Source organism: Pseudophryne corroboree, chromosome 9 (assembly GCF_028390025.1).
Source record: "Pseudophryne corroboree isolate aPseCor3 chromosome 9, aPseCor3.hap2, whole genome shotgun sequence".
In the NCBI taxonomy this organism is placed as follows: Eukaryota; Metazoa; Chordata; class Amphibia; order Anura; family Myobatrachidae; genus Pseudophryne; species Pseudophryne corroboree.
This window is the reverse complement of record NC_086452.1, coordinates 155,225,510-155,247,303: the sequence shown is the minus strand read 5'-3', so window position 1 is coordinate 155,247,303 and position 21,794 is coordinate 155,225,510. Positions and strand designations below refer to the sequence as shown.

The 21,794-nt window shown below is 47.1% G+C and overlaps 1 protein-coding gene across 1 annotated transcript in view; it reads left to right on the top strand.

Annotated features, from left to right (window-relative positions):
* Positions 1-21,212, top strand: part of DR1 (down-regulator of transcription 1) — a 74,899-nt gene extending 53,687 nt beyond the window's left edge. The window contains exon 3 of the mRNA XM_063939869.1: positions 19,234-21,212. Within this exon, the coding sequence (XP_063795939.1) occupies positions 19,234-19,377 (144 nt within the window). The 3' untranslated portion in view covers positions 19,378-21,212. The remainder of the gene's footprint in view (positions 1-19,233) is intronic.
* Positions 21,213-21,794: the final 582 nt, after the last annotated feature.

Here is a 21,794-nt window from a genome sequence, read left to right as displayed (position 1 = left end):
GGTACGTGTGTGTCGACATGTATGAGGACGATGTTGGTGAGGAGGCGGAGCAATTGCCTGTAATGGTGATGTCACTCTCTAGGGAGTCGACACCGGAATGGATGGCTTATTTAGGGAATTACGTGATAATGTCAACACGCTGCAAGTCGGTTGACGACATGAGACGGCCGGCAAACCAATTAGTACCTGTCCAGGCGTCTCGAACACCGTCAGGGGCTTTAAAACGCCCATTACCTCAGTCGGTCGACACAGACACAGACACGGACACTGACTCCAGTGTCGATGGTGAAGAAACAAACGTATTTTCCATTAGGGCCACACGTTACATGTTAAGGGCAATGAAGGAGGTGTTACATATTTCTGATACTACAAGTACCACAAAAAAGGGTATTATGTGGGGTGTGAAAAAACTACCTGTAGTTTTTCCTGAATCAGATAAATTAATTGAAGTGTGTGATGATGCGTGGGTTTCCCCCGATAGAAAATTATTGGCGTTATACCCTTTCCCGCCAGAAGTTAGGGCGCGTTGGGAAACACCCCCTAGGGTGGATAAGGCGCTCACACGCTTATCAAAACAAGTGGCGTTACCGTCTCCAGATACGGCCGCCCTCAAGGAGCCAGCTGATAGGAGGCTGGAAAATATCCTAAAAAGTATATACACACATACTGGTGTTATACTGCGACCAGCGATCGCCTCAGCCTGGATGTGCAGCGCTGGGGTGGCTTGGTCGGATTCCCTGACTGAAAATATTGATACCCTTGACAGGGACAGTATTTTATTGACTATAGAGCATTTAAAAGATGCATTTCTATATATGCGAGATGCACAGAGGGATATTTGCACTCTGGCATCAAGAGTAAGTGCGATGTCCATGTCTGCCAGAAGATGTTTATGGACACGACAGTGGTCAGGTGATGCAGATTCCAAACGGCACATGGAAGTATTGCCGTATAAAGGGGAGGAGTTATTTGGGGTCGGTCCATCGGACCTGGTGGCCACGGCAACAGCTGGAAAATCCACCTTTTTTACCCCAAGTCACATCTCAGCAGAAAAAGACACCGTCTTTTCAGCCTCAGTCCTTTCGTCCCCATAAGGGCAAGCGGGCAAAAGGCCAGTCATATCTGCCCAGGGGTAGAGGAAAGGGAAGAAGACTGCAGCAGGCAGCTCCTTCCCAGGAACAGAAGCCCTCCACCGCTTCTGCCAAGTCCTCAGCATGACGCTGGGGCCGTACAAGCGGACTCGGGTGCGGTGGGGGGTCGTCTCAAGAGTTTCAGCGCGCAGTGGGCTCACTCGCAAGTGGACCCCTGGATCCTATAAGTAGTATCCCAGGGGTACAGATTGGAAGTTCGAGACGTCTCCCCCTCGCAGGTTCCTGAAGTCTGCTTTACCAACGTCTCCCTCCGACAGGGAGGCAGTATTGGAAACAATTCACAAGCTGTATTCCCAGCAGGTGATAATCAAAGTACCCCTCCTGCAACAAGGAAAGGGGTATTATTCCACACTATTTGTGGTACTGAAGCCAGACGGCTCGGTGAGACCTATTCTAAATCTGAAATCTTTGAACACTTACATACAAAGGTTCAAATCAAGATGGAGTCACTCAGAGCAGTGATAGCGAACCAGGAAGGAGGGGACTATATGGTGTCCCTGGACATCAAGGATGCTTACCTCCATGTCCCAATTTGCCCTTCTCACCAAGGGTACCTCAGGTTCGTGGTACAGAACTGTCACTATCAGTTTCAGACGCTGCCGTTTGGATTGTCCACGGCACCCCGGGTCTTTACCAAGGTAATGGCCGAAATGATGATTCTTCTTCAAAGAAAAGGCGTCTTAATTATCCCTTACTTGAACGATCTCCTGATAAGGGCAAGGTCCAGAGAACAGTTGGAGGTCGGAGTAGCACTATCTCAAGTAGTTCTACGACAGCACGGGTGGATTCTAAATATTCCAAAATCGCAGCTGATTCCGACGACACGTCTGCTGTTCCTAGGGATGATTCTGGACACAGTCCAGAAAAAGGTGTTTCTCCCGGAGGAGAAAGCCAGGGAGTTATCCGAGCTAGTTAGGAACCTCCTAGAACCAGGCCAAGTGTCAGTGCATCAATGCACAAGAGTCCTGGGAAAAATGGTGGCTTCTTACGAAGCGATTCCATTCGGCAGATTTCACGCAAGAATTTTTCAGTGGGATCTGCTGGACGAATGGTCCGGATCGCATCTTCAGATGCATCAGCGGATAATCCTGTCTCCAAGGACAAGGGTGTCTCTTCTGTGGTGGCTGCAGAGTGCTCATCTACTAGATGGCAGCAGATTCGGCATTCAGGACTGGGTCCTGGTGACCACGGATGCCAGCCTGAGAGGCTGGGGAGCAGTCACACAGGGAAGAAATTTCCAAGGAGTGTGGTCAAGTCTGGAGACTTCTCTCCACATAAATATACTGGAGCTAAGGGCAATTTACAATGCTCTGAGCCTAGGAAGACCTCTGCTTCAAAGTCATCCGGTGCTGATCCAGTCGGACAACATCACGGCAGTCGCCCACGTAAACAGACAGGGCGGCACAAGAAGCAGGAGGGCAATGGCAGCAAGGATTCTTCGCTGGGCGAAAAATCATGTGATAACACTGTCAGCGGTGTTCATTCCGGGAGTGGACAACTGGGAAGCAGACTTCCTCAGCAGGCACGACCTCCACCCGGGAGAGTGGGGACTTCATCTGGAAGTCTTCCACATGATTGTGAACCGTTGGAAAAGACCAAAGGTGGACATGATGGCGTCCCGTCTGAACAAAAAACTGGACAGGTATTGCGCCAGGTCAAGAGACCCTCAGGCAATAGCAGGGACGCTCTGGTACCACCGTGGGTGTACCAGTCGGTGTATGTGTTCCCTCCTCTGCCTCTCATACCCAAGGTACTGAGAATTATAAGACGGAGAGGAGTAAGAACTATACTCGTGGCTCCGGATTGGCCAAGAAGGACTTGGTACCCGGAACTTCAAGAGATACTAAGAAGGGACTTGCTTCAGCAAGGATCATGTCTGTTCCAAGTCTTACCGCGGCTGCGTTTGACGGCATGGCGGTTGAACGCCGGATCCTAAGGGAAAAAGGCATTCCGGAAGAGGTCATCCCTACCCTGGTCAGAGCCAGGAAGGAGGTGACCGCACAACATTATCACCACATTTGGCGAAAATATGTTGCATGGTGTGAGGCCAGGAAGGCCCCACGGAGGAATTTCAACTCGGTCGATTCCTGCATTTCCTGCAAACAGGAGTGTCTATGGGCCTCAAATTGGGGTCCATTAAGGTTCAAATTTCGGCCCTGTCGATTTTCTTCCAGAAAGAATTGGCTTCAGTTCCTGAAGTCCAGAAGTTTGTCAGGGGAGTACTGCATATACAACCCCCTTTTGTGCCTCCAGTGGCACTGTGGGATCTCAACGTAGTTCTGGGATTCCTCAAATCACATTGGTTTAAACCGCTCAAATCTGTGGATTTGAAATATCTCACATGGAAAGTGACCATGCTGTTGGCCCTGGCCTCGGCCAGGCGAGTGTCAGAATTGCCGGCTTTGTCTCACAAAAGCCCATATCTGATTGTCCATTCGGACAGGGCAGAGCTGCGGACTCGTCCCCAGTTTCTCCCTAAGGTGGTGTCAGCGTTTCACCTGAACCAGCTTATTGTGGTACCTGCGGCTACTAGGGACTTGGAGGACTCCAAGTTGCTAGATGTTGTCAGGGCCCTGAAAATATATGTTTCCAGGACGGCTGGAGTCAGGAAAACTGACTTGCTGTTATCCTGTATGCACCCAACAAACTGGGTGCTCTTGCTTCTAAGCAGACGATTGTTAGTTGGATGTGTAGTACAATTCAGCTTGCACATTCTGTGGCAGGCCTGCCACAGCCAAAATATGTAAATGCCCATTCCACAAGGAAGGTGGGCTCATCTTGGGCGGCTGCCCGAGGGGTCTCGGCTTTACAACTTTGCCGAGCTGCTACTTGGTCAGGGGCAAACACGTTTGCAAAATTCTACAAATTTGATACCCTGGCTGAGGAGGACCTGGAGTTCTCTCATTCGGTGCTGCAGAGTCATCCGCACTCTCCCGCCCGTTTGGGAGCTTTGGTATAATCCCCATGGTCCTTACGGAGTCCCCAGCATCCACTTAGGACGTCAGAGAAAATAAGAATTTACTTACCGATAATTCTATTTCTCGTAGTCCGTAGTGGATGCTGGGCGCCCATCCCAAGTGCGGATTGTCTGCAATACTTGTACATAGTTATTAACTAAAACGGGTTATTATTGTTGTGAGCCATCTTTTCAGAGGCTCCGCTGTTATCATGCTGTTAACTGGGTTCAGATCACAGGTTGTACAGTGTGATTGGTGTGGCTGGTATGAGTCTTACCCGGGATTCAAAATCCTTCCTTATTGTGTACGCTCGTCCGGGCACAGTATCCTAACTGAGGCTTGGAGGAGGGTCATAGGGGGAGGAGCCAGTGCACACCACCTGATCCTAAAGCTTTTACTTTTGTGCCCTGTCTCCTGCGGAGCCGCTATTCCCCATGGTCCTTACGGAGTCCCCAGCATCCACTACGGACTACGAGAAATAGAATTATCGGTAAGTAAATTCTTATTTTTTCTGCAGCAGTGTACATTGGTTTCCACAGGGAAAATATTGGGGTGTAGATTGGCCTCCTCTATGACCCCACCTCCAGGCACTGAGAGCTCAGTTTCGAGTTGGTGCCAGCAGCAGCAGGTCAGCTAACAGGAGGGCTGCGCTGGGCAGCCCTGAAAAAAGCTTTTCTAAGAAGATTTCTTCTCTGGGCTGTCAGTGCTCTATGTCAGGGTGACACTATAGCGATGCAGCTCCATCACCTCCCAAGCGGCATCGCATACTCCTGCTGCTCAGTTCCCAGGTACTTGTGGCGGAGGCGTCCCGGCTTAGGCACAGAGTCGCAGACTGCTCTCCTGGTTCACATGGCTGCTACAGGGAGGAGGTAAGAGGGACCCGCCATTAAAACACGTTCCGTCCGCAACCTAGGGAGACTGGTCGCGGCGCTGGCATGGGCACGGTCACCAAGCAGGGACCCCACTAGACCAGTGACCCCACTAGACTAGTGAACGCAGCCCAGGAACTGCGTTCACTAACCACCTGGGTACTCTGGTAGAACGCCTTACACCCCCTATGGGACCACCTGTGCCACTACCGCCCCAAATTGTCCCTATGGTTAATCTGCCTTGGGCGGAAACTTATCTAACCAGCTGCAGCAATTAAATCAGTCCTTGGTTAGACAAATATCCACCCCAGGTCACACTCGTGTCTGTGGGTCATCTAACCGGGCTGCTTCCTCATCGCAATCAACATGCCTCTCTGATATTTCATCTGAAGAGTAGGGGGAGCATATGGTCCTATTAGATACTGAATCAGGTGTTTCTGATGAGGATTCTCCCTTGCAGATTGATGTCCCTGCCCTAGTGGTTGCTATTAAGCAAATCCTACAAATCTCTGATGAGGATTCCACTACTGTGGTTAAGAAAATGGATATGGTTAAATGGCAGGTGGTGGTTAAAAATCTGTTACCCCATTCTAATCATTTAGTGGACATCAGGCGGGAACCCTGGTCTACTCCAGGGAAGACATTCCCGCTGTCTAAACAGGCCTTGGCTCGCTATCCTCTCCCTGCAGAGTTGTGTACCAAGTGGGAAAATTCACCACCAGTGGATTCTCACGTCACCCGCCTCATGGTGTCGTCCATCCTGCCTGTCAGCACTGTCACTTCACTAAAAGTACCGATAGATAAGCATGTTTCCTGAAATCTATTTTTTCTTAAGTCCTAGAGGGTACTGGGGTCCATATTAGTACCATGGGGTATAGACTAGGAGCTTTGGGCATTTTAAGAAATCAATAGTGTGCACTGGCTCCTCCCTCTATGCCCCTCTTACCAGACTTGGTTTGTTTAGAAAATGTGCCCGGAGGAGCCGGTCACGCTTAGGGAAGCTCCTGAAGAGTTTTCTGCATTCATTTTTCTGTTTGTTGTTTTCAGGCAGGACTGTTTGGCACCAGCTTGCCTGCTTCATGGGACTTAGGGGGGGAATGGCCCAACCTTCTATAGGGTTAATGGTCCTGTTCCCCGCTGACAGGACATAGCTCTTGAGGGACCTATTCGCATGCCCCACCACGGTGAGTGTACAGTCACGCCACCCCTCACAGAGCCAGAAGTAAGAAGAGTGATGAGTAGATGGCCGGCGTCCCGGTTAGCGGGTCGCCGGCTGTAAAGGCGGCATCAGGGTATGGAGCGCAGTGCTGACATGCAGGCTGCACTCCAGGGCTCAGGATGACATGCGGTGAGTGTGTTCTGCTGTGAGGGGTGCGCTGAGCCACTAATGAATACCCACACAGGTGTTCTAACCCACTGTTAAGCAAAACACATACCTAAGGCCAGTATAAAAAAAAAGGGAAGCTGCGTGCAATTATGGGGGTGGGGCTTCACTATGAGCAGATCCAGCAGCATTTTCCCTCTGCAGCTTACACTGACAGGCATCGCAGAGAAGTGAAGCTCCTCCACAAAGTCTCCACGTCTCCTCAGTGGTACCAGGGGGTCTTAGAAGGGGGGGCGTTGTAGAATACTAAGCCCTCTTCAGGGACTTAGTTTGATGACCCAGCTGAGTTTACTTGGTTAATAGGGCGTGGTGTGGCTGGCTCCATTTTCTGTGTCTCCCTGCAGGCTCTGTGTGGGTTAAACTGCGTTTTCACCATCTGTGTGTGTCCCTTCATGTTACCATGTCACAGGACTGTGTTTCCTGCACAGCAGAATGCCTGTCCTTCCCTGGAGACTCTATACTGTGTACCCAAGATAGTACACATTCTCAGGCCAGTGGGTCAGAACCCCCATGGTTTGATTCCATTAAGGGGATGATCTCTGTTATTTCTAATAAATTGTCCCATACTGAGAAAGAGACGCAATACTTAAGACTGTCTATGGATGACCTGATGAATAGAGATTCAGTTCCCATACCAGTGTCTCAGACACCTGGCATTTGTCCACAAAAGCATACTCTGGTTCAGCTCATGCAGGCTGATACTGATGACGATGCATCTGACACAGAAGAGGGTGAAGTGGACGTGAGTGGGGGGGATGTGGCCCTGTCACAGGGAATACAGGCCCTGATAGAAGCTATTAGAGATGTCCTGCACATTCCTGCCAGGGTGGCAGAGTTAGACGAGGAATCTTATTTCTCTATCGTCCTAGTGGATGCTGGGGTTCCTGAAAGGACCATGGGGAATAGCGGCTCCGCAGGAAACAGGGCACAAAAAGTAAAGCTTTAGGATCAGGTGGTGTGCACTGGCTCCTCCCCCTATGACCCTCCTCCAAGCCTCAGTTAGATTTTTGTGCCCGGCCGAGAAGGGTGCAATCTAGGTGGCTCTCCTAAAGAGCTGCTTAGAAAAGTTTAGCTTAGGTTTTTTATTTTACAGTGAGTCCTGCTGGCAACAGGATCACTGCAACGAGGGACTTAGGGGAGAAGAAGTGAACTCACCTGCGTGCAGGATGGATTGGCTTCTTTGGCTACTGGACATGAGCTCCAGAGGGACGATCACAGGTACAGCCTGGATGGTCACCGGAGCCTCGCCGCCGGCCCCCTTGCAGATGCTGAAACGAGAAGAGGTCCAGAATCGGCGGCAGAAGACTCCTCAGTCTTCTTAAGGTAGCGCACAGCACTGCAGCTGTGCGCCATTTCCTCTCAGCACACTTCACACGGCAGTCACTGAGGGTGCAGGGCGCTGGGAGGGGGGCGCCCTGGGAGGCAAATGAAAACCTTTTTTGGCTAAAAATACCTCACATATAGCCTCCGGGGGCTATATGGAGATATTTAACCCCTGCCAGAATCCATTAAAGAGCGGGAGACGAGCCCGCCGAAAAAGGGGCGGGGCCTATCTCCTCAGCACACAGCGCCATTTTCCCTCACAGAAAGGCTGGAGGGAAGGCTCCCAGGCTCTCCCCTGCACTGCACTACAGAAACAGGGTTAAAACAGAGAGGGGGGGGCACTAATTTGGCGTTAGAAATATATAAAAGATGCTATAAGGGAAAACACTTATATAAGGTTGTCCCTATATAATTATAGCGTTTTTGGTGTGTGCTGGCAAACTCTCCCTCTGTCTCTCCAAAGGGCTAGTGGGTCCTGTCCTCTATCAGAGCATTCCCTGTGTGTGTGCTGTGTGTCGGTACGTGTGTGTCGACATGTATGAGGACGATGTTGGTGAGGAGGCGGAGCAAATTGCCTGTAATGGTGATGTCACTCTCTAGGGAGTCGACACCGGAATGGATGGCTTATTTAGGGAATTACGTGATAATGTCAACACGCTGCAAGGTCGGTTGACGACATGAGACGGCCGACAAACAATTAGTACCGGTCCAGACGTCTCAGAAACACCGTCAGGGGTTTTAAAACGCCCGTTTACTTTAGTCGGTCGACACAGACACGGACACTGAATCCAGTGTCGACGGTGAATAAACAAACGTATTCCTTATTAGGGCCACACGTTAAGGGCAATGAAGGAGGTGTTACATATTTCTGATACTACAAGTACCACAAAAGAGGGTATTATGTGGGATGTGAAAAAACTACCGTAGTTTTTCCTGAATCAGATAAATTAAATGAAGTGTGTGATGATGCGTGGGTTCCCCCCGATAGAAAATTATGGGCGGTATACCCTTTCCCGCCAGAAGTTAGGGCGCGTTGGGAAACACCCCTTAGGGTGGATAAGGCGCTCACACGCTTATCAAAACAAGTGGCGGTACCGTCTATAGATAGGGCCGTCCTCAAGGAGCCAGCTGACAGGAGGCTGGAAAATATCATAAGTATATACACACATACTGGTGTTATACTGCGACCAGCGATCGCCTCAGCCTGGATGTGCAGAGCTGGGGTGGCTTGGTCGGATTCCCTGACTAAAAATATTGATACCCTTGACAGGGACAGTATTTTATTGACTATAGAGCATTTAAAGGATGCATTTTCTATATATGCGAGATGCACAGAGGGATATTTGCACTCTGGCATCAAGAGTAAGTGCGATGTCCATATCTGCCAGAAGATGTTTATGGACACGACAGTGGTCAGGTGATGCAGATTCCAAACGGCACAAAGGTGTATTGCCGTATAAAGGAAGAGGAGTTATTTGGGGTCGGTCCATCGGACCTGGTGGCCACGGCAACTGCTGGAAAATCCACCGTTTTTACCCTAAGTCACATCTCTGCAGAAAAAGACACCGTCTTTTCAGCCTCAGTCCTTTCGTCCCTATAAGAGTCATATCTGCCCAGGGATAGAGGAAAGGGAAGAAGACTGCAGCAGGCAGCCCATTCCCAGGAACAGAAGCGTTCCACCGCTTCTGCCAAGCTCTCAGCATGACGCTGGGACCGTACAGGACCCCTGGATCCTACATGTAGTATCCCAGGGGTACAGATTGGAATGTCGAGACGTTTCCCCTTCGCAGGCTCCTGAAGTCTGGTTTACCAAGGTCTCCCTCCGACAAGGAGGCAGTATGGGAAACAATTCACAAGCTGTATTCCCAGCAGGTGATAATCAAATTACCCCTCCTACAACAAGAAAAGGGGTATTCCACATTATATTGTGGTACTGAAGCCAGAAGGCTAGGTGAGACCTATTCTAAATCTAAAAAAATTTGAACACTTACAAAGGTTCAAATCAAGATGGAGTCACTCAGAGCAGTGATAACGAACCAGGAAGAAGGGGACTATATAGTGTCCCGAGACATCAGGGATGCTTACCTCCATGTCCAAAAATTGCCCTTCTCACTAAGGGTACCTCAGGTTCGTGGTACAGAACTGTCACTATCAGTTTCAGACGCTGCCGTTTGGATTGTCCACGGCACCCCGGGTCTTTACCAAGGTAATGGCCGAAATGATGATTCTTCTTCGAAGAAAAGGCGTCTTAATTATCCCTTACTTGGACGATCTCCTGATAAGGGCAAAGTCCAGGGAACAGTTGGAGTTCGGAGTAGCACTATCTCGGATACTGCTACAACAGCACGGGTGGATTCTAAATATTCCAAAATCGCAGCTGATCCCGACGACAAGTCTGCTGTGCCTAGGGATGATTCTGGACACAGTCCAGAAAAAGGTGTTTCTCCCGGAAGAGAAAGCCAGGGAGTTATCCGAGCTAGTCAGGAACCTCCTAAAATCAGTGCATCATTGCACAAGGGTCCTGGTAAAGATGGTGACTTCCTACGAAGCAATTCCATTCGGCAGATTTCACGCAAGAATTTTTCAGTGGGATCTGCTGGACAAATGGTCCGGATCGCATCTTCAGATGCATCAGCGGATAACCCTATATCCAAGGACAAGGGTGTCTCTCCTGTGGTGGTTACAGAGTGCTCATCTTCTAGAGGGCCGCAGATTCGGCATTCAGGATTGGATGCTGGTGACCACGGAGGCCAGCCCGAGAGGCTGGGGAGCAGTCACACAAGGAAAAAATTTCCAGGGAGTGTGATCAAGTCTGGAGACTTTTCTCCACATAAATATACTGGAGCTAAGGGTAAATTTATAATACTCTAAGCTTAGCAAGACCTCTGCTTCAAGGTCAGCCGGTATTGATCCAGTGGGAAAAACATCACGGCAGTCGCCCACGTAAATAGACAGGGCGGCACAAGAAGCAGGAGGGCAATGGCAAAAACTGCAAGGACTTTTCGCTGGGCGGAAAATCATGTGATAGCACTGTCAGCAGTGTTTCATTCCGGGAATGGAAACTGGGAAGCAGACTTCCTCAGCAGGCACGACCTCCACCCGGCAGAGTGGAAACTTCATCGGGAAGTTTTCCACATGATTGTAAACCGTTGGGAAATACCAACGGTGGACATGATGGCGTCCCGTCTGAACAAAAAACGGGACAGGTATTGCGCCAGGTTAAGAGACCCTCAGGCAATAGCTGTGGACGTTCTGGTAACACCATGGATGTACCAGTCGGTGTATGTGTTCCATCCTCTGCTTCTCATACCTAAGGTACTGAGACTTATAAGACGTAGAGGAGTAAGAACTATACTCATGGCTCCGGATTGGCCAAGAAGGACTTGGTACCCGGAACTTCAAGAGATGCTCACAGAGGACTAATGGCCTCTGCCGCTAAGAAGGGACTTGTTTCAGCAAGTACCATGTCTGTTCCAAGACTTACCGCAGCTGCGTTTGACGGCACGGCGGTGGAACGCCGGATCCTAAGGAAAAAAGGCATTCCGGAAGAGGTCATTCCTACCCTGGTCAAAGCCAGAAAGGAGGTGACCGCACAACATTATCACCACATGTGGCAAAAATATGTTGCGCGGTGTGAGGCCAGAAAGGCCCCACGAAGAAATTTCAACTCGGTCGATTCCTGCATTTCCTGCAAACAGGAGTGTCTATGGGCCTCAAATTGGGGTCCATTAAGGTTCAAATTTCGGCCCTGTCGATTTTCTTCCAGAAAGAAGTGGCTTCAGTTCCTGAAGTCCAGAAGTTTGTCAAGGGAGTATTGCATATACAACCCCCTTTTGTGCCTCCAGTGGCACTGTGGGATCTCAACGTAGTTCTGGGATTCCTCAAATCACATTGGTTTAAAACCAGTCAAATCTGTGGATTTGAAGCATCTCACATGAAAAGTGACCATGCTCTTGGCCCTGGCCTGGACCAGGCGAGTGTCAAATTGGTGGTTTTTTTCTCAAAAAAGCCCATATCTGGTTGTCCATTTGGACAGGGCAGAGCTGCGGACTCCCCAGTTCTCTCCCTAAGGTGGTGTCAGTGTTTCACCTGAACCAGCTTATTTTGGTGCCTTGCGCCTACTAGGGACTTGGAGGACTCCAGGTTGCTAGATGTTGTCAGGGCCCTGTAAATATAGGTTCCAGGACGGCTCGAGTCAGGAAAACTGACTTGCTGTTATCCTGTATGCACCCAACAAACTGGGTGCTCTTGCTTCTAAGCAGACTATTGCTAGTTGGATGTGTAATACAATTCAGCTTGCACATTCTGTGGCAGGCCTGCCACAGCCAAAATATGTAAATGCCCATTCCACAAGGAAGGTGGGCTTATCTTGGGCGGCTGCCCGAGGGGTCTCGGCTTTACAACTTTGCCGAGCGGCTATTTAGTCAGGGGCAAACACGTTGGTAAAATCCTACAAATTTGATACCCTGGCTAAGGAGGACCTGGAGTTCTCTCATTCGGTGCTGCAGAGTCATCCGCACTCTCCCGCCCGTTTGGGAGCTTTGGTATTATCCCCATGGTCCTTTCAGGAACCCCAGCATCCACTAGGACGATAGAGAAAATAAGAATTTACTTACCGATAATTCTATTTCTCGGAGTCCGTAGTGGATGCTGGGCGCCCATCCCAAGTGCGGATTATCTGCAATACTTGTACATAGTTACAAAAATCGGGTTATTATTGTTGTGAGCCATCTTTTCAGAGGCTCCGCTGTTATCATACTGTTAACTGGGTTCAGATCACAGGTTGTACAGTGTGATTGGTGTGGCTGGTATGAGTCTTACCCGGGATTCAAAATCCTTCCTTATTGTGTACGCTCGTCCGGGCACAGTATCCTAACTGAGGCTTGGAGGAGGGTCATAGGGGGAGGAGCCAGTGCACACCACCTGATCCTAAAGCTTTACTTTTTGTGCCCTGTCTCCTGCGGAGCCGCTATTCCCCATGGTCCTTTCAGGAACCCCAGCATCCACTACGGACTCCGAGAAATAGAATTATCGGTAAGTAAATTCTTATTTTTAATGTAAAAAAAATCCTCCGCTACTTTTCCAGCATCAAAGGAATTGAATGCCCTGTTTGAGAAAACTTGAGCTAATCCTGACAAGAAGTTTCAGATCCCTAAAAGGTTAATTACATCCTTTCCCTTTCCTCTGGTGGATAGAAAGAAATGGGAAAACCCGCCAATTGTGGATGCATTGGTGTCTATGTTGTCACGTAAGATAGTCTTACCTGTTCCTGGGGCAGCATCCTTAAATGACACGGCTGACTGCTAGATTAAGACCACGGTCAAATCCCTATACACTGCTGCTGGGGTGGCCCAGAGACCCACTATTGCTTGTGCATGGATCACTAGGGCCATTGCTAAATGGTCAGGTAATCTAATTGACTGGTTATATTCCTTTCCCAGGGGGGAGATAATTTTACTCCTACAGCATATTCAGGACTTTGCTAACTTTATGGTGGAGGCCATAAAGGAAATTGGCTTGCTCAACGCACGCAACACTGCCTGTCAGCATGCAGGGGCTTGTGGCTACGCCAGTGGACTGCGGACTACAGGAAAGGCATGGAAAGCCTACCATTCACAGGTGAGGCTCTTTTTTGGAGATGAACTGTATACGTGGATATCCAAGGCTATGGCGGGTAAGTCTACGTACCTTCCTTCTGCAGCACCCCCGGCTAGGAAAACCTACTCTGCCCAAAAACCTCCAACCCCCCCCCCCCCCCCCTGCTGACAGGACACCTAGCTCCTGAGGAAACTATTCACAAGCCCCACCGCGGCAAGCGTACATTCCCGCAGCTTGCCGCCACCCCTAACAGTGCCAGAAGAGTGGCGAGTACTAAGCTGGCGTCTCAGCAGGTCGCCGGCCGTTATGGCGGCATGAGGGTACGGAGACGCATGGCTTCTAACCGGGGCGGACTGCGTCTCCAGACTCTGTACACAACTGCTTCTAAGTACACGGTACACAGTACCCACACTGGCAAACAAAGCCTTAAAGCGGATCGGACTCCATTTTAAGCACTAAATTACCTCATCTAGTATAAAAAAAGTCGGAAGACCGCTCGCCATTGAGGGGGCGGAGCTTGTCTACGACCGGATCCAGCAGCTCACCAGCGCCGTTTTCCCTCTGCAGTGGACACAGACGCCGACTGACAGGGACACGCAGCACCTCCGGTGTGACTCCAGATTACCTCAGTGGTACCAGGGGGTCATAGCAGGGGGGTTGAGCAATTATTAGTGTACTAAGGCCCTCATTCCGAGTTGATCGCACCAAGCAACTTTTTGTTGCTGGGCGATCAACTAATCTCCGCCTGTGGGTGAGTGTATTTTAGCATAGCAGGGCTGCAATCACTTGTGCAGCCCTGCTGTGCTAAAGTTTCCTGCAAAACAAGACCAGCCCTGGACATACTTACCCTGTGCGACGGATCCAGCAATGAAGGTCCCGGCTGTGACATCAGACATCCGCCCTCCGTTCGCCTGGACACGCCTGCGTTTTTCTTACCACTCCCCGAAAACGGTCTCCAACGGTCAGTTGACGCCCCGGAACGCCTTCATGCAGTCAATTTTTCTTGTGATCGCTGCTGCAACCATTTTTTTCCGCTGTCAGTGTCGTTGCCCGGCGACGGTGCGCGTGCGCAGTAGTGACCCGGTCGGAACGACCCCCTAAATCCCTAATCTGAGTACTTAGTCTACGACATGGCTAAGCTTGGCATTAGCGATAAGGGCGCTGTGTGTTGGCTCCAAAATATCTGTCTCTCCCTGGAAGGGCACTTTGTGGGTTAATTGTGCTTTTAACCTTTTCCTGTGTGTGTGTGGTCACATTTACAATATGTCAGGCAAAGAGTGTGTTTCATGTACGGCAGTGTGTTCCTCTTCCCCAGGGAGCTCATTACGATGTACTCGGTGTAGTGCACCTTCCCAGAATAGCGGGGCTGAACCAGTGTGTCTGGATTCCATTAAAGGAATGATTTCCAATATTTATTGGACCGCGAGTACTTGCAGGTGGGAGCCTGACTAAAATTCTTCAGTCACATCCGGACAACATCATGCCAGGATCCCTGGGTCATAGATCTTATTTCCCAGGGTTACAGACTGGAGTTCCAGGAGCTTCCACCTCACAGATTCTTCAAATCGGGCTTACCAGTTTTGCAAGAGGCAAGCATAACTTTACAGGACGCCATTCAAAAACTGGTATAGACTCGGGTCATTGTTCCAGTTCCACCTCATCTGCAAAACAAGGGATATTATTCCAACTTGTTTGTACGTCCGATTCTGAACCTTAAGTCATTGAACCTGTACTTACGAGTGTTCAAATTCAAGATGGAGTCTGAGAGTGGTGATCTCAGGTCTGCAGGAGGGGGAATTCCTAGTGTCTCTGGATATCTAGGATGCGTACCTTCACATTCCGATCTGGCTGCCTCATCAGGCTTATCTACGGTTTGCACTGCAGGACTGTCACTACCAGTTCCAGGCCCTGCCCTTTGGTCTCTCCACGGCACTGAGAATGTTCACCAAGGTGATGGCAGAGATGATGTTTCTCCTCAGAAAACAGGGAGTGAACATAATTCCGTACCTGGACGATCTTCTGATAAAGGCACCGTCCAAGGAGAGGTTGCTGGACAGCATTGGTCTCTCAACCAAACTTCTCCAGGATCATGAGTGCATTCTGAACCTTCCGAAATCTCACTTAAAGCCAACACGGAGGCTTCCTTTCCTGGGAATGATACTTGACTCTGAGTCGCAGAAAGTGTTCTTTCCGTTGGAAAAGGCATTAGTAATCCAGTCAATGGTTCGGGATGTCCTTCAGTACAGAAGGTTTCACGCAAGACTCTTCCAGCTCCATCTGTTGGACAAATGGTCCGGATCACATCTTCATATGCACCAGAGGATAAGTCTGTCGCCAAAAGCCAGGATCTCCCTTCTGCGGTGGCTACACTCTTCTCACCTCGTTGAGTTTCGGCGTTCAGAATTGCATTCTGCTAACCACAGACGCAAGTCTCAAAGGTTGGGGGAGCAGTCACCCAGGGTGTGCAGTTTCAAGGAAGATAGTCAAGCCAGGAAGTTGACCTTCCAATCAACATTATGGAACTCAGGGCCATATACAATGCCCTTCTGCAGGCCTCATCTCTTCAGGATTGGGCCATTCAGGTCCAGTCGGACAATGTGACAGCAGTAGCGTACATAATCCAACAGGGTGGAACGAAAAGCAGTGCAGCAATGTCAGAGGTGTCAAGAATTCTCCTCTGGGCAGAATAACACGCTGTGGCGTTGTCGGCGGTCTACATTCTGGGAGTAGACAACTGGGAAGCATACTTCCTCAGCAGACACGACCTGCACCCGGGGGAGTGGGGCCTTCACACAGACTTGTTCAGGTGCTTGACAAGTCGATGGGGATGTCCACAAATCGACATGATGGCCTCTCGTCTCAACAAGAAGCTCAAGCGGTATTGTTCCAGGTCGAGAGATCCACAGGCAGTGGTGGTAGACGCTCTGCCGACTCCATGGGTCTATCAGATGGTGTACGTGTTTCCTCCACTTCCTCTGATCCCAAGAATTCTAAAGAGAATAAAAAGGGAAAAGGTTCAAGCAATTCTCGTTGCTCCGGACTGGCCAAGAAGGGCCTGGTACGCGGATCTTCTGGAGATGCTCCTCGAAGATCCGTGGCCTCTACCTCTTCACGTGGATCTTCTGCAACAGGGCTCGTTTGTCTATCAAGACTTACCGTGGCTACGTTTAACGGCATGGAAGTTGAACGGCTGATCCTAGCTTGGAGAGGGATCCCTGACAAGGTTATCCCGACTATGATCCAAGCCAGAAAGGGGGTAACGTCTAAACATTACCACCGTATTTGGAAGAAATGCGTCTCTTGGTGTGAGAGCAGAACATTTTCTGCGGTGGGTTCTTCTTGGCGGCTGCCCGGGGGGTTTCGGCTTTACAGCTCTGCCGAGCCGCTACTTGGTCAGGTTTGAACACGTTTGCAAAATTCTACAAGTTCGATACTTTCGCCTCGGATCTTCAGTTTGGTCAATCAGTTCTGCAGGAATCTCAGCACTCTCCCACCCGGTTGGGAGCTTTGGTTGCTTCCCCATGGTACTAAATAAATCCCCAGTATCCTCTAGGACGTAAATGAAAATAGGATTTTAATTACCTACTAGTAAATCCTTTTCTCGTAGTTTGTAGACGATGCTGGGCGCCTGCCCGGTGCTTCGTTCTTACTGCACTGTTACTTGGTTAAGTATTGTTTGGTTCAGATGTTCCTGTTTCAAGTTTGGTTAGCATGGCTTTCCTCTTGTTTGTGTGTGCTGGTTCGTAATCTCACCACTTTTAGAATCTATCCTTCTCTCAAAGTATGTCTGTCTCCTCTGGCCCAGTTTCCTAGACTGAGTCTGGTAGGAGGTGCATATAGGGAGGAGCTAGTGCACACTATTAAATTCTTAAAGTGCCAAAGGCTCCTAGTGGACCAGTCTATACCCCAAGGTACTAAATGGATTCCTAGTATCCTTTACGGACTACGAGAAAAGGATTTACCGGTAGGTAATTAAAATCCTATTTTGTACTGTTTGGTTTCCACAAACGTGGCTGGTCTGCGAATAAGCAAACCTTGGCCAAATGGATTAGAATGGTGATTGCACAAGCTTATGCGCAGGCTGGACTCCCAGCTCCTGCTGCTTTTAAAGCCCATTCTACTGTCTGTTCGACCTTCTTGGGCGGCCCACCGTGGCGCATCCGCAGAACAATTGTGCAAGGTGGCTACGTGGACCTCAGTGATCACGTTTCTTAGGTTCTATGCCTTTGATACTTTCGCCTCCCATGATGCTTCCTTTGGATGCCGGATTCTCATATCCGCTAAGGCTCGTCTCCTCCCTTGAGGAACTACTTTAGGACATCCCCGATTGTTTCCCTGTGGAAACCAATGTACCCTGCTGCAGAAAGAGTGTTATGGTAGACTTACCATGGTTAACACTCTTTCTGCAAGGTACATTGGGTTCCACAGGGCGCCTGCCTTCTTTCTTGCTTGCTGCTGCGTTGGACTGGTTAACGAAACTGAGCTCCCAGTGCCTCGAGGTGGGGTTATAGAGGAGGCCCCAATGCATCCTAAGACAGCCTAAAGCTTTAGCCTGTTGGTGCCTCTGGATCAAGATCCACTGTGCACACTGATGTTTTCCCTGTGGAACCCAATATACCTCGCAGAAACAGTGTAAACAATGGTATGTCTACCATAACACTCTTTTTTTTTTTTTTTTTTTTTTTTTTTTACTTGGTTTATTTGTTTACTTGATGATTTATTTTAATTTAAATTTTTTAAATATTTTGTTGACAGGTCTGCACAGATAACAATGTACTCAACTTCATAATTTTTATAAAAATCCAATTTAAATCTAAAAAAAAAAATCATGAAAACTAGTGACCCACTGCCAATGGAAGCTATACAGGAACATTCCATCACACTTGTCTCCACAGTGTTTGCAGAAGATGTGCTATGGTTCTGGTCATGAGCCATTCCAAGCCTTCTCCAGATTTTGAAAACATTTTTTTTGTATTTTATTTTTTAGAGTGTTTACAGCTTGATCTTCGTTTCGGCCAACTAAAAAAGGCTGTTGCAGAACGGAGCTGGTTTTAGATATTATTATTATTATTATTATTATTATTATTTATTATTTTTATTATTATTTTTATTATTTATTTATTCTTTTGTCTAAACTGGCCTTTTCTGTTTTGAGGCTTATGGATGTGGTGAACCCACTATTTGCTTTTGTGAAATCCCTTTATGGTAGACTTGGATAATAATTCCTTACCTCCTGGAGTGTGTTCTTCACTTGGCTCTATGTGAAGTATTTTTCTTTTACCATGGAAAGGATCCAGTGATCATCTGCCACTGTTGTCTTCCTTGGACATCAAGGCCTTTTTGTGTTGCCGTGCCGAGTTCACCAGTACATTTTGTGGGGGGGTTTTCCCTCCAAATGTACCAAACTGTTGATTTGCCCACTCCTAAGGTTCCTGCTATCTGTCTGGATTCCTTTTTGTTTTTTACAGCCTCGCAAAATGTGTACCCAGCTTAAGGATGGCCACGTTCACTTGCATAAAGAGCTTTTTTGACCGTATGTTGTGTAGTCACAGCAACAGCTTCCAAATGCAAATGCAACACTTGTAATCAACTGTAGACCTTTTGCCGCTTTATTGATTAATAAACAAGGGAATAGCCCAGACCTGTTCATGAAACAACTTGACTAACTTGTGGTCCCCTTAAAAAGTTGATGCTACATACAGTATTAAACAGATGTAATTCCTAAACCCTTCCTCCAATATGGATGTGAATACCCTCAAATGAAATCTGATAGCCTGCACTTTAAAAGTATATCATTATGTAACTGTAACTTAAATATGTTTTGGCAAACCGCTACAATGATTAAGATTGTGTGTGTAATATAAATATATATATATATATATATATATATATATATATATATATATATATATATATATATATATATATTTTTAAACCCTTATTTCTTGTAGGCCAGGCAGCAGCAAGCAGAATTAGCCCAGCAGGAATGGCTACAGATGCAGCAAGCAGCTCAGCAGGCGCAGCTTGCGGCTGCCTCAGCCAGCGCCACCAACCAGGCAGGTTCCTCTCAGGATGAAGATGATGATGACATGTGATTCTTCCCTGCTGGCTTTTCGTTCTACCTTCTTAATAGTTTTCGCCTGCACAGTGAGAACCGTGGGGAAAAAAAAAAAACGACAATGCTTACCTGTTAAAGGAAATTTCTTTTTTTGGTTTTTAAGCCTCTTGGTGGACTGGTCAATTGATATTCTAGGGATGTCTGTTAAGTCTCTGCTGTTGTATGCTATATACATGTAAAAACATCCTTTTTGCACTGTCAACACCTATGGTTCAGTATCATATCAATAGAGAATTTTTAATGGTCTTTATGAAAACTTTTTATATTAGCAATGAGTCATTTACTTGATCAATAAGCAGTGTTAAACCAAACTACAACTCTATTAAATTATAGTGAGATTTATACAGAAGCTCTAAAAAAAACAAAAAAAAAACCTATTTGCATTTCCCTTTTAACTAAGCTTAAAAAAAAAATGAAAAGAAAAAAAAAAAACACGCAAACTGAAATCTTAGGAATTTTTTAATTTTTGGGTTGGTTAGGGACATTTGTTGGTCTGGCAGGGATATGATGAAGATAAGGAGGTGTGTATTGATAATACTTTAGAATTGAGCACACAGGAAATTGTAGCAATGTGGATAGTTCGTACATGGCTGCATTAAGGTATTGCCTATCTGAATGATAAACATATATCCAGCCTGATTCCAGTTCATCTTCTGTATGTGTCTTGTTTTATAAGGCTGAACTGGCAATCTGTAGTTGAGTGCTACAATGGATATAAGAAAAAGTATATTCTGCCACTGTATGGTCAGACATGTAAGCCTGGTGACTGTAAGAATGCACCTTTTCGGGCCTGTTTGAATTGGCAGTGGTCATCTTAGTATTCGGATTTCGGTCAACCTCTTCTTTTTTTTTTTTTGTACATTTTATTTTTTAAAGTGTAATGCCCGCAAATAAACACACTGTGAAATCCATGTAGTATCAGTGGTTCACAATGAAAGAATTGTCAAAATCGAATATGGGTTGACAATGTAAAACTATGGAGTGTACGTAGCGTGATTTGTCCAGTTGTAAGCATGTTTAGGGCTTTTTTTTTTTTTTATATATTAATCTCCTGCACTACTGTGTTACATTCTTAAAATTGGCGTTTGTTATTTTTTTTTTTTTGCTTGATGAAGTAGAGTGTGGTTCTTTTGAATGTTGAGAAAGGGGGAAAAAAAATACCTGTCAGTGTAATGTTTCATCAGTGATAACTTTTACTTTATTTGGAAATTGGTTACAATTTATGTACGATAAAACAAAACAAGTGATATTTGCTACATTGATCATGTAAAGTAAAAAAATCTATATATATCCTAAAACCATTTAAGAAAGTTTATTAGAAATCACTCCAGTCCAGATCTAAGGGCGTTCCTAGAACCTGTGGACTACCTGTTCTCAAGCCTTCTGCACAGTTACCGGGGTACCAGTTATATAATTCATGTGATGTCAGTTTACAGGGCTTTTAGTCTCCATCTCTCTACGAGTTTATTTACAGTAGAAAATCATGCCATTCGAACTCGTTAACGCCATTTGTCTCAATCTTTAAATGCAAGTTTTATATAGAGAATATTTGGTTATATCGTTTGTCTTTCATGTAATGTCTTTAACACGTTGCGTATTACTGGGAACATTTCTAAACCTGACCAGTCCGCAACATATCATTCCCTGTATTAGACGTTTCGGACATCATATTATCAGCCCATCTTATCTTTTTACTGCAACTGTAATCTGTTATGCTAAGGACAGTGTATATACTATGTACCACAAATAAAATGGAGGGTGAAATCTAGTAATTCCCTTGGCGTAAACTCCTTTTTTTTTTTTTTTTTTTTTAACACATAGGAAACTAAAGCTTGAAGGTGTAACGTGTTCTATTCATGTTGTGAACTGTTTTTTGCCGTAGTAAAACCAAGTAGTGACAGCCAAACAGTTCAGTGTTGAAATTTGGGGAAATATGTTGTAAAGCCAGGTTATTTCTAGAGCCTGACTTTGATTAATGACAAATGTGCTGTTAGTGGATCTTTTTATGTAAATATTGCACACTTTACATGGGTTTTAGTTGATTTTTTTTCTAGCAAATTTATTTCTCATCCCTGTAGCTCTTAGCAGTTTTTTTTTTTTTTTGGGGGGGGGGGGGGGGGGTGTTTTGTGTTACGGTCTTTTCCTAGTGAAAGACTCCATTAAAAAACTGTCTCCTGCACATTATGTGAGTAAGTAAGCCCCGGGATTGAGTGTCATACATTATATCGGTGCTGCTTAATGTTTCATGTTTTACCTGTGATGTCTTACGATCATGAAACCAAGATATTCTTATTTTACTCCTTTTTTAAAAAAAAATATCTTTATTTCTCTAACGTCCTAGTGGATGCTGGGGACTCCGTCAGGACCATGGGGAATAGCGGGCTCCGCAGGAGA